At 38.7% G+C, this 12964-nt stretch overlaps 3 protein-coding genes across 3 annotated transcripts in view; all 3 read right to left on the bottom strand.

Moving 5' to 3' along the window:
• LOC109392568 (protocadherin gamma-B1-like) overlaps positions 1-1204 on the bottom strand; it is a gene marked incomplete at its 3' end in the record, with an annotated part of 10590 nt that extends 9386 nt beyond the window's left edge. Inside the window, exon 1 of the mRNA XM_019661134.1 lies at positions 185-1204. Within this exon, the coding sequence (XP_019516679.1) occupies positions 185-713 (529 nt within the window). The remainder of the gene's footprint in view (positions 1-184) is intronic.
• The window catches only part of LOC109393460 (protocadherin gamma-C4), a 161371-nt gene extending 157758 nt beyond the window's left edge, over positions 1-3613 (bottom strand). The window contains exon 1 of the mRNA XM_019662820.1: positions 3129-3613. Coding sequence (XP_019518365.1) covers positions 3129-3425 — 297 coding nt within the window. The 5' untranslated portion in view covers positions 3426-3613. The remainder of the gene's footprint in view (positions 1-3128) is intronic.
• Positions 3614-4744: 1131 nt separating this feature from the next.
• Positions 4745-6430, bottom strand: LOC109392735 (protocadherin gamma-A2-like). The gene has a single exon (XM_019661361.1). It carries the CDS (start codon positions 5216-5218, stop codon positions 4745-4747), a length of 474 nt encoding a protein of 157 aa, XP_019516906.1. The 5' UTR covers positions 5219-6430.
• Positions 6431-12964: the final 6534 nt, after the last annotated feature.

Below are 12964 nucleotides of genomic sequence, written 5' to 3'. Positions count from 1 at the left end.
TTGTCATTTGCATCCAGAACTATCACTTGGATACACAGGTTGCCAGAGCGAACAGGGTCACCACCATCAGAAGCAATGAGGACAAGCTGGTGAGTTTTCTTTTCCTCACGGTCCAGAGCCTGCTCCAGCACCAGCTCTGGGTACTTGGCCCCATCAGAGATGATCTTCACAGCCAGAGAGAAATAGTCATTAGGGCTGAGCTGGTAATTTTGCAGAGAGTTCATGCCCACATCTGGGTCAAATGCAGTCTTAAGTGGAAATGGAGTTCCTGGTACCGTAAGTTCACCAATTTTTATTTCCAATTCCTCCGTTAGAAAATCAGGAGCATTATCATTAATGTCTTGAATTTCTATTTCTATTTCAAAAATTTTCAATTTGTCTTCAACCAGGATGTTAAATTTTACCAAACACCGCGCGCTCTGAGCGCACAGCTCCTCCCGGTCTATCCTGCCCACGGTGACCAAGCTGCCACTCCGCGGGTTCAGAGCGAAAAGCTGAGTCCTACCTCTGGAGACGATGCGGACTCCGCGCTCCGCCAGCTCTCGGGGCTCCAGCCCCAGGTCCTTGGCGATGTTGCCCACGAAGGAGCCTTCGTCCAGCTCCTCAGGCACCGAGTAGCGGATCTGCCCGGATCCTGTCTTGCACAGCGTCCCCAGGAGCGCGCACAGCATGGCCAGTCCTCCTCCGTTTCTGAATCTCAGGTAATTGGTCATTTCCTTTTTGGTGAATTTTTTTTTTCTGAATTCGGTTCCAGTTTCCCCTGTCTGACTCCTCTTTTATTTTCTCAACGAACTGAGCCTTTCATGGGCCTAATTCATAGGTGACAGAGCTGGTTGACTGACCGTTCGAGCTTCGTAGCAGCTCCGGATCTTCTGAGTCTGATTTGCTGGCGCTTTGCTTTTTAGGAACAAGAAATGGTGGACTAGCTCTCTAGCAGCGATTTCGTCCTTGAGTGGTCAACAGCGACGCTCAGAGGCCTAACCGTTTACTGCACAATCTCAGACAAACTATTTTTTAAGTTTCCCAACACCTGAAGTCATTTTTATCAGAGGTAACGGGATTGGTATTTACCGTATTTCAAACGTTATTGAATTGCTTTATGTTAAAAGATGTGACTTCAAGTTATTTTCTCAGGAAGCCATACACTAATTTTAACATGACCAATATTGCTTCCAACATGCTGGAGTTACTGTTTTGAAATGTTCAGACAAAATTTAAGAACCACACAGAAATATCAGCCATGTTTATACGTATGCTTCCTGAAGTTTGTCCCTGATATCCTGACATCTTAGTTTCAATTTTATTTTATTTGGGAACAGTGTGTTTTTCCAGGACCCATCCACTCCAAGTCAAGTAGTTGTCTTCAATCTAGTTGTGGAGGGCGCAGCTCAGTGGCCCATGTGGGGATCAAACTGGCAAACTTGGTGTTATGAGCACTGTACTCTAACCAATTGATCTAACAGGTCACCCAGTTTCAATATTTTTATTTAACCCATTAATTAAACAAACATATAATTGGGTGTCAGGCAATTTCTGGGGATATCTGATGAATGATATAGATGCAGCCACTTCTTTCACAGAGTTTATGTATAAAAGCAAATAAGGAATTACAGTGCATTGCATTAACTACCACCATGGAAGCCAAGGGCTATAGGAGGGCCTGAAACCTGGCCTCGGAGGTTAGCAAAGTCTTTCCCAAGAAACATGGGAGGAGTGGATCAGGGAAAAGGCCTGGATGTGAGAGAACAGCATGGCAAGGCCTAGATGTGAGTGAGAATCACAGAACTTCATGGGACTAAAAATAATTCAGTCTTTAATTTTCCTCTTTTCATAATTTATTAATTAATCACAAGTAAAGATGTTATGATAACTCCACAGTGAGTTTCAATTTTATCTCAAAGAGAATTATGTAATAGTAATAAACACAATGGAATATATTATCTTAGATCAATTTTCCCTCAGACGCTCTTAAACATAATCACAGCACCTTGAAAGATGATGATACCATTAAATACAAGATTCAGTACATGATTACTTCCAAATAAAAAAAAATAAAAAATAAAAATAAAAAACTCCCGGTTACATAGAGTATTAGTGTATTCTTTCTTCTCTGTTATTAAATACATAGCTAACATACTAAAAGCCAACATGGGAAGAGGAGCGGGGAAGGAGAGCTGTGGGTGTGAGGGTGACTGAGGTTGGGTGAGGGATTGGAAATGTTTTAAACAGCTGCTATGAGTAGGAAAATTTGAAGAGAGAGATGCATAAGGAAAATCATTGTGGGGGCAATTATTTGATATAGTCTCTGAATCCCTTGAGGATATATGTCATTTTTAAAGAGAAAAAGGCAATACAATTTTGAGACATGAGAAAAATAAAAACATCAAATAGAAACGTGTTTACTATTACATTACTCATTTATTATAGTGCGAATTATAACTCAATCACTTCTTCAAGGACTACATAGCTACTTTAGAGGTGAATGAGATTTTTAACTAAGCAGAGATACTATAACAACTTCCTGAAACATGGTGAAGCATATGTATTTCTAAATTTTCATCTTTTAAATAGAGAAGGTCATGTAAATCAAGTAAAATGAAGAACCTCACCGCCAAACTGAAGGGAAAATGTTAAGACTGAGTGAGAAGGAACTAACCAACTAAAGTGTTTCATTATTCATAAACAAATTCAAATATAAAATAGAAAAGCCTTAAATTTTAAAAACACTTAAGTGAACGTACAATCAACCTTCATATTTTTAAGAGAGTAAGAATTGTTGACCCAAGTAGATGAGATGATTTGCTCAGGGATGGAACTGAAAGTATGAGAAACCAGATACCAGTTACTAATGCAGTGCTCTTTTCATAACCTAAATATCATCGTCACCTACTAACTCCTGATTTGTACTCATGGCACAATGATTCTAGTGCCTCTTCTTCCTCACAGTGTGTGAACACTTAGAAGTACCAAGAAATAATTCACCAGGACTCATTTCCTAAAAATTGAACATATTCCCAACGAAATAGGCAAAATAGAAGAGATATGATAAACAGTAGAGAAAGCTAAGTAAATAGGTAATTTTATTTATTTTAGTAATAGCTTGTAAGTATATTGTGAAGGGAATTTACCTGAGGAAATGTTTCTTCTCCTTTATCTTCAAGTAAAGACTGAGGTGCTGATAGAAAATCCTTTTTCTCACAGCTCTCCTGGCTGATGAGTGTGTCCGCGTAGTTGGGCTGTGGGAAGATCAGGTGACTCTTCCCCGAGTCCGCGGTGAGGGAGACCTCGTGGGAATAGGTCTGCAGGAAAGCCTGCACTCCGTCCACGCCGACTAATTGAGAGGGGATCACACTCGTCAATCTGCCCCCAGAAGTGTGGAGCAGACGTGACGTGTGCCAGCGCCTCAGTCTGAGCGCCAACAGCATGATGACAAAGGCTAGGAAGACACAGGAGACAGCTGCCACTGCCACCACCAGGTACAACGTCAGGTCCGAATCCTTAGGGTTGGTGGAGGGTTCGAGACTGCCCAGATCCGCCAGGACGTCCGGGATGCTGTCGGCCACCGCCACGGTAAGTGTGACGGTGGCCGAGAGAGGGGGCTGGCCGTGGTCCTGGACCGCCACCACNTGCAGCCCCACGGAGAAGAGCCCTGGCTCGCTGGCCTTGAGCAGGCGGTAGGACAGCCAGGCGTTCTGGCCTGAGTCTCTGTCCACTGCCACCACCTTAGTCACCAGGTAGCCCGGCTCTGCGGAGCGGGGCGCCAATTCCACTCCAGTGGAACCGTCGGTGGGGAGGGCAGGGTACAGGATCTCAGGTGTGTTGTCGTTTTGGTCCAGCACGAACAGGCTCAGAGACACATTGCTGCTGAGTGGAGGGTCCCCACTATCCCTGGCAGTCACCAGTAGCTGCAGGTCTCTAATCTGCTCATAGTCGAAGGATCTCAGAGCATAGAGGACTCCAGTGTCGGAATTGATGGAGAGGTAGGTGGAGAGAGGCGCCCCATGGACAATATCCTCAGTCAGTGCATAAGTGATACCGGCGTTCTCTATCCTGTCGGGGTCCTGGGCAGTGACAGAGAAGATGGAGGCTCCCCTGGGGTTGTTTTCAGGAATGTAGGCAGAATAGGAGGCATGAGTGAAGGCAGGTGGGTTGTCATTGATGTCTGCCACATGCACGGTGATGTGAGTGTCTGTGGACAGCTGTGGACTTCCCCCATCTGTTGCTCTCAGAGTGATGTTATATTCAGAAACCTGTTCACGGTCCAGAGACCTGACTGTCACTAAGCGGTAATATTGGTCTATTGATTTTTCCAAATTAAATGGCATATTTCCAAGGACAAAAACTGTAACTTGCCCATTTTGCCCAGAATCCCGGTCATGCACATTTATAAGGGCGATTTCTCTTCCAGCAGCAGCCTTTTCTGGGACTGAGCCAGTGAAAGAAGTGATTGTAACTTCTGGGGCGTTGTCATTCACATCCAGAACTGTGACTAGAATCTTGGCTCTTGAAAGGAGACCTGGTCCATCTTGCGCTTCAATTTTAATTTCATAGAACATAGCATCCTCATAATCTAGACTTTTTAATATGGATAGATCTCCAGTCACTGAATTGAGATAAAAAATCTGAGCAATTTTCCCAGGCATTTTATCTAGTATATAGGACACTTGAGCATTGAAACCCTCGTCAGGGTCAGTGGCATTCACGGTGAGCAGCCGGGTTCCCACTGGCAAGTTCTCCTGAACACTTACTCGATACTCAGGCTGAGTAAATACTGGTGGNGAGTTGTTTCACTGATTTTTAGCTCCAGTTCCTCTACTCCAAAGAGAGGTGCATTATCATTAACATCTGTTATTTCCACCTCTACTGAATAAATAGTCAGTTTATCTTCCAGAAGTATGTTAAACTTCACTAGACACCGCGTGTTCTGGGTGCAGAGCTCCTCCCGGTCTATCCTGCCCGCGGTCACCAAGCTGCCGCCTCGCGGATTCAGCGCAAAGAGCTGCGTCCTACCTCTGGAGACGATGCGGGCTCCGCGCTCCGCCAGCTCCCGGGGCTGCAGACCCAGATCCTTGGAGATGTTGCCCACGAAGGAGCTTTTGTCGATTTCTTCTGGCACAGAGTAGCGCATCTGCCCAACTCCAAATTCCCACAGGGCAGCCAAAAGAAGACACAGCAGGACCAGCCTTCTGCGTTGTGGCAACTTTTGCAGAACCGCCATTTCTTCTGCTGCAGCCTTTTCTCCGAGGCAACTTCCAGCATCCAGTGCGGGATTCCAATCTTTATTCCTCAGGGTCTGGGGTGACCAGCATTCACGGGATCCAGGTCACCGTGGAGAGAGCTAGTGGGCCGCTGAACTAAATTTCTTTGCCGCCCCGGAAGCTTGCCTGCCAAATGCCCAGCCCTCTGTGTTGTGGGAGTCGTAGTGTTGGATTGGATGTCTTGCAGGCTTTTACTTAGGTGGTCAACAGCGACGCTCAGAGGCCTAAGTAATGTCTGCACCCTAACGGGCAAACCCGTTGTTTGTTGTTTATATCAGCCTTGTGACTTTCAAGCTGCTTTGAAGAATCTTACAGTTCTAAGATACCTTAGAAGTAGCTCTTTCAAGTCGGGAGTCTTTCTCTCAGAATTAATAAGAATGGTGTAAAGGAATGTGACCTTGATAGTGGTTGTTAGGCAAGTATTATAGAAGTTCAAGGCATTAATCAAGGTTGCCACGGCCCTTGCTTCAAACATCTTCAACCTCATATTTTATATTCAGAGACAATAAGATCAATTTAAAAGCACTAGCTACATTATCTTCTACAGTTATATATTCTGAATTTCTGTGCTCAATGGCTTAGCATTTAACTTCAAGACCTGTATTTAAATTATTGAATTCTCACACACTTAATTGAGTGACTATCATGTGGCTGACACTTTGCTTGATTGATGCTTGAGGTAGAAATGGTGAACCTGATTATCACCGTCCCTGCTCTCAGGAAGCTTACAGGATAGGGGAGGACATAGGAAAGTAAACAGAGTATTATAATGAAGTATGATAACTGCTATGATGGTGGGAAACACTGGGAAATGGGGGAAGACAGAGGAAGGGTATCCAGCCTAGATTTGGGGGTCAGGAAAGACTTTTCCAGGACATGATTAAAACTGAATTCTAAAGGGTAGGATTAGATCCAGAAAAAGGTTAGAGTAGTGTTCTAGAACCTCAGTACAAATGCTTGGAGGTGAGTGGCACCATGGAACACTAAGGAGACAAGGGAGGGTTTTTCCACATGGAGAATAAGTCAGTCAAAATTGTTAGAGCTTGTCAAGTCCTTTTCCTGATGCTTAGTGTTTTTTGAGCATATAAAACACAGTGCATTGGGAGTCTTTTCACTCCTATTTCTTTGTAATGTACTTAAGAATAATACATGTGTTACTTCAAAATTTTTGAAATATTTCAAATATACAGACAAGTATAGAGATTAATGTAATGAAAATCTGTGTACCAACGAGTACTATTTAACATTGATCAAATCTTAACATTTTGCCACATTTAATTGAGATTGTTTTTTAAACATTTTATTTTGAATAATTTAGACTTATAGGAAGGTTGCAAAACTAATACAAAGGGTTTCCATATACCTGTCATCCATATTGCCCCAAATGTTAACATTTTGATTTCATGCTCTGTCTCTCAATCTCTATGAACTATTTCCAAGTAAGTTGCAGACATGATGTTCCTTTACTTCTAAATACTTCACTTTGTATTTCTTAAAATCAATAACATTCCCTTATCACCAAAATATGATAAAGTCAGTAAATTGGAATTGATATAATTCTATTATTTTATATGTAAATGTTAGTCAAATTTTGCCCATTGTCACAATAATGTCCTTTTATAGCAAAAGGGAAAAAAATCTGGTCTAGGATCCAATCCAGGATCACACATTACATTTCATGATTTCTCTTTAGTTACACTTAATCTGATACAGTTCAGCAGCCTTTTTTTATATGTCATGACTTGACACTTTTGAAGAGTAGTGGCCAGTTATTTTGTAGAATGTCCCTCATTAGGGTTTGTCTGATGCTCATGATTAGATTCAGATTATGTGGTTTGGGGTAGGAATGCTACAGAAAGGTTGTTGTAGCCTTCTAAGTGCATCTCATTAGGGGGCACAATATATCTTTGTCCCATTACTGCTGATGTTAACATTGATCGCTTGGCTAAGGTGGTGACTTCTAGGTTTCTCTATTAATGTCTCTAGAAAAGTTACTGTTTTCTCTTTGTATTAAATTAGTATTTTGTAGGCAGATGCTTTAATACTACGTAAATATCATGTTTCTAAATAAGCTTTCACTGTTGACAATTCTGGCCTGAAACAATTATTACTATGGTTGTTGGAGATCAATTTCTAAAAACAAACCTACAGACAGGGACAAATCCCTCTGGTACCCTTCCTTTAAAACAGTCCTATTCCTGCCTCCATAGAGGTAATCACCATCCAGAATAGAGCATTTATTATTCCCACGCATGTTTTTTTTTACTGCATATACATGTATCCATAAACATTTTGTCTGTTTCAAATTCATACAAATAATAGCATGCTATAATTATTCTGCAATGCACTCTTTCCTCAGTGTTCCAATTTGAGACTTATTTTTGTTGATAATGTTTTCTTTAACTGTTATATAATACTCCATTATGTGAAAAAGGTTCAAATTTATTTTCCTATATCTGTAGGAAGATATTAGGTTATTTCCTTCCTTTTGCTTCCCTCTCTACCTCCCTTTCTTCCTTCTTTACAGTTGCAAACCATGAGGCAATGAACCTTACCAGACATGTCTCCTCATGTACACATGTCTCTATGTGTGGGATATTAACCTGAAAATGGAATTGCTGGGTCAAATTGTATGTATATCACTTCAGTTATCAAAAAACCACCCCAAATTTAGTGTCTTAAAATGACATGGTTTCACTTGCTCAATAATTTTCAATCTGGGCTGGGATCATCTCTTTCAGTTCTGCCGGTCTTGCTGGTGGTTACTGACGCAGCATCACCTGGGGACCAGGCTCAGCTGGCGTGCTGAGACAACTGGGCGACTCTCTTTCTCTGCTGTCTCATGTTCCACATGGCTTTGCCATGCATGCTTTTTTTCATGATCTTAACAGCAGAGTAACTGGACTTCTTTTTGTTTAGTTGTGGTAAAATATATGTAACATAAAATTGACTATTTTAACCGTTTTTAGGTCTATAGTTCTGTGGCATTAAGTATATCAGATTGTTGTGCAACCATCACCACCGTTCACCTTCCCCAACTGAAACTCTGTACTCATTAAACACGAACTCCCCATTCCTCCCTCCCCTCCACCCCTGACAACCACCATTCTACTTTCTGTTTCTATAAATTTGACTACTCTAAGAATTTCACATAAGAGGAATCATACAGTACGTATTTGTCCTTTTGTGGCTTGCTTATTTCACTTAGCATAATGTCTTCAAGATTCGTTCACGTTGTAGAACGTGTCAAAGTCCCATCCTTTTTAAGGTTAAAGAGTATTCCATTGTGTGTACACTCATATACCACATTTTGTTTATCCATTCACCTGTCAGTGGACACTTAGGTTGCTTCTAGTTTTTGGCTGTTGTGAATAATGCTGTTATGAATGTAGATGTATAAATATCTGTTCACGTCCCTGCTTTCATTTATTTCATTATATATATATATATATATATATATATATATATATATATCCAGAAGTGGAATTACTGGATCATATGATAATTCTATGTTTAATTTTTTAAAAAGAATCACCACACTGTTGTCCACAGCAGTGACATCATTTTACATTTCCACTTACAATGCACAAACATTCCAATATCTCCATATCAACACTTATTATTTTCTGTCTTTCTTTTTAAATAATAGCCATCCCTAATGGGTATAAAGTGGTAGCTCTTTATGGTTTTAACTTGCATTTCCCTAATGATTAGTGGGGTTGAGCATCTTCTCATATATTTATTAGGCATTTGTATATCTTCTTTGGAGAAATACAAAGGGTGCCCAAAACATGTATACACATTTTTTTGAAAAGTTTTTTTACATAAAATTTTTAATTGGGGAATAGTGTGTTTTTCCAGGACCCATCAGCTCCAAGTCAAGTAGTTGTTGTTTCAATCTAGTTGTGGAGGGTGCATCTCTGTGGCCCATGTAGGAATCAAACCGGGAACCTTGGTGTTATGAGCACTGTGCTCTAACCAACTGAGCCGCCCCTGTATACACATTTTAAGAAAGGAAAAAACGATTAAAATTGTAATACTCAATATATACCAATAACAAAAAATAAATATAAGTCGCATTTGACTTCTGCAATTACAAGAGGTGCTCAAAGTAGTTACCATCAGCGTCCAGACATTTCTGATTACGGCGAACTACTGCTTGAGCAACGTGGACCAGTGTCCACTTATATACACTTTGGCACCGCCAGTATTTATTAAAGTCCTTTGCCCATTTTAAAATTCAGCTGTTTGTTTTGTTTTTGTTAACTTGTAGGAGTTCTTTTTTTTTTTAAGATTTTTTTTTATTGGGGAATTGGGGGATGGGAACAGTGCTGGGGAATTGGGGTAAGGAGAACAGACAAGTTGCTGTCCTTTTATTCTTCAGTCTAGTTTGAGCTGTTGTTCAGCATCTTAGCTGTGGAGGGCAGTGTCACTGGCCCTCATATGTGGGTTCTGAACCGTGGCCCTCTGGCGTCCCAAGCCAGTTCTTAACCATCGCGCCACTCGGCCGGCCCTAGGAGTTCTTTACATATTCTGTGGATATCAATCCTTATCAGAGATATGATATGCAAATATTTTCTCCCATTCTGTGAGCTGCCTTTTAACTGTCCTTTGATGCACAAAAGTATTCAATTTTGATAAAGTCCAATTTATTTTTCTTTTGTTATCTGTGCCTTTAGTGTCACATTCAAGAAATTATTGCCAAGTCCAATGTCATAAAGCTTTCCCCCAATGTTTTCTTCTAGGAGTTTTACAGTTTTAGCTCTTTTGTTTAGGTCTTTGATCCATTCTGAGTTAATTTTTATATATGGTGTAAGGTACGGGTTCACTTTCATTTTCTTTTTCTTGTGGCTATCCTGTTTTTTCAAAACAATTTGTGAAAAGACTGTCCTTTCCCCACTGAACAGTATTGGCATCCTTCTTGAAAATCATTTGACCATATATGTGGCTGTTTATTTCTGGGCTTTCTATTCTATTCTACTGGTCTATATGTCTGTCTTTATGCTAGTTACCACACTGTTTAGATCACTGTACCTTTGAATTAAGTTTTGAAATCAGGAAGTGTGAGACCTCCAACTTTGTGCTTATTTTTCCGGATTGTTTTGGCTATTCAAAGTCCCTTGAGATTTCATACAAATTTTAGGATGATTTATTTTTTATTTCTGCAAAAAAAAGTCACTGGGATTTTGATAGGGATTGCATTGAATCTGTAGATTGCTTTGGGTAGTTCTCTAAGTTTTTGATAGATACTCTTTATTTTGAAGAAAATTTCCTTCAATTTTTTAGTTTGCTAAAATATTTTAATCATATGTAGAATGCTCTCAAGAACTTTATTATGCCTTTATTGAAATGAACATATGGCCTTTTATCTTTAATCTCTTAATATGGAGTTTCATGTTATTAGATTGAAGGATATTATTGAAATATCTCCGCATCCCTGAAGTAAATCCTTAGTCATAAGCTGTAAACATTTTAAAAATATATAGTAGACAGGATTTGATGTTATCTTAATCAAGATATTGAATCAACATTCTGCTCTCACTTACAGCTGTTTGCCTGTTGAAGGCTTCTTCCCTGTTGAACTTTTTTTATTTTTACTTTTATCCAATCCTCTGAGAACATTGATGAAATATTTATTGGCAACAATCGCTATCAACTCACCATGTTTTTTGGTAGAGCCTTTAGTTTTTAAAAACTTTTTCATTAACATAGTTTTGATGCTTTTGAGTCTCATTAAATAACTGCTCACATCCTCATTGTAATTCTCTCAAGATTTATCTCTGTTTCTTTGTCTTTGACAATATTGTCTTTGACAATATCTAGTTTAACTCTGTATATTATTTCCCACTTATAATTCTTGCTTCAGACCAAGTTGTTTTATTTTTCCCAGTCTGTCTGATTTTTCTTCTCTTTCTCCTTTTCCAGGTCTTTGTCTTTGATTAGAATTCTGAGTTTTCCTTTAGGACCATTAAAAAGAATTTTAGTCATGGCCTAGCCTGTATTAGTCCCAACGTTGGAATTGACAGAATTTTCATTTTCTTACCATTGGTTTCAGTATGAGCTTTATTGTCTGCTTCTATTGCTTCATCATCAGAATTCTTCCTTGTTTGCATTTTAATAATTTATACTTCTATCTTTGTTATTTTTCTCAATATTTTCTTTCAGTTTATGCTACTGTGTTTTTTTGCCTTGTTTCTTGAATGACAAGCTAAATTCATTTATTTTAAATCATACATTTGTTTTTTTCTATTATTGCATTTGTTTATAAATTTACCATCAAATACTGTTTTATCTGCATTCCATAATTTTTAATAAATATCTTAATTTTTGTTTGTTTTGAAATAGTTTTCATTTCCATCGCAATTTTTAAAATCCAAGAGTAACTTGGGGGTGTAGATTTAAGTGTCCAAACTTTTTTGTTTCCTTTTGCTATTTTTAAATGTTTGTTTTTTATTTTTTCCAGCTTTACTGAAGTATAATTGACAAATAAAATTGAAGATATTTAATGTATACAGTGTGATGATTTCATATACATATGTATTGTGAAAGGATTCCTCCCGAATTAATTAACACATCCATCATTCACATATTTACCATTTTTATAAGAATATTTAAGTTCTACTCTCTTAGTAAATTTCCTTTATCCAATACAGTGTTATTAACTATAGTGTCCACCATGTTATACATTAGATTCTCAGACTTTATTCATTTTATAATGAAAGTTTCTACCTTTTTACCAACCTCTCCTTATTTCTCTTATCCCCTAACATTGTGATTTAAGTACATGTTATAAGGCATGTATATTATTGGTACTTTGAAATTTGCTGTGCTTTTTTGTGATGACTATGTAGTAAATTGTTGTAGATTTTTCCATATGCTCATGTGAAGAATGGTTATTTTATATTTGTTTTGTGTGTATAGGATTCAATGGAGATCTATTCAATTAGTCTTATTGATTCTTCTGCATGCTTAGTAATTTTCTGCCATGGGATCTATTGTTTCTTATGTAATTGAGTTGAAATCTCCTGGTATTATTTCTAGAGCTATATTGTTTGGTGATGGGAGCTCATAATTTTGGACTGTCCTTTTTCTAATTATCATCAGTTCATTTTTTAAAAATCACCACTAATGTCATTGCATTGCATAACTACTTTGTTGTTATACTAATATTGACATGACTGTATACTTTGTCAATGTATGTGAATTACACTGGAATATTGAAAATAGAGGTATATATGCTGTATATCCTTGCTCTAGCATGTATCTTGTCAGCAGAATATAGATGGATTTTTAAAATCCTCCAACTTGGTAATATCTTTGTTTTAATAGGTAAACTTAGCTTATTTATACATACTCAGAAGCAAAATTTTAAGAGCAGATAAAAATTTAAATTATAATACGTTCTGTTATTGAACATATACAGAAAATTTCTCATTAGAAAAAAAATTCTAAAAGACAACGTGTTTCAACATTTTGGTTTGTACATTTATTTTAAGTGGAAGAGCCTTCCCTCCCCTATCCTACTTCCTCTCCTTCTCCTCTTCCCTCCTGGGTTTGATGTTTTGAATATCACAGCTCATGTCTGAGAGACTCTGTTCATTTTCTGAAACCAGAATCTGTGTCTACCATTCTCCCTTGGTCTTCATCTTGCAACAGTTATGACCACAGGAATTGGTAGGCAACATTTTTATGTGATTCCCCCCCCC

This window comes from Hipposideros armiger, unplaced genomic scaffold (assembly GCF_001890085.2).
Source record: "Hipposideros armiger isolate ML-2016 unplaced genomic scaffold, ASM189008v1 scaffold_11, whole genome shotgun sequence".
Taxonomy (NCBI): Eukaryota; Metazoa; Chordata; class Mammalia; order Chiroptera; family Hipposideridae; genus Hipposideros; species Hipposideros armiger.
Note: the sequence above shows the minus strand (reverse complement) of the source record. Positions and strands in the feature narration are given on the sequence as shown.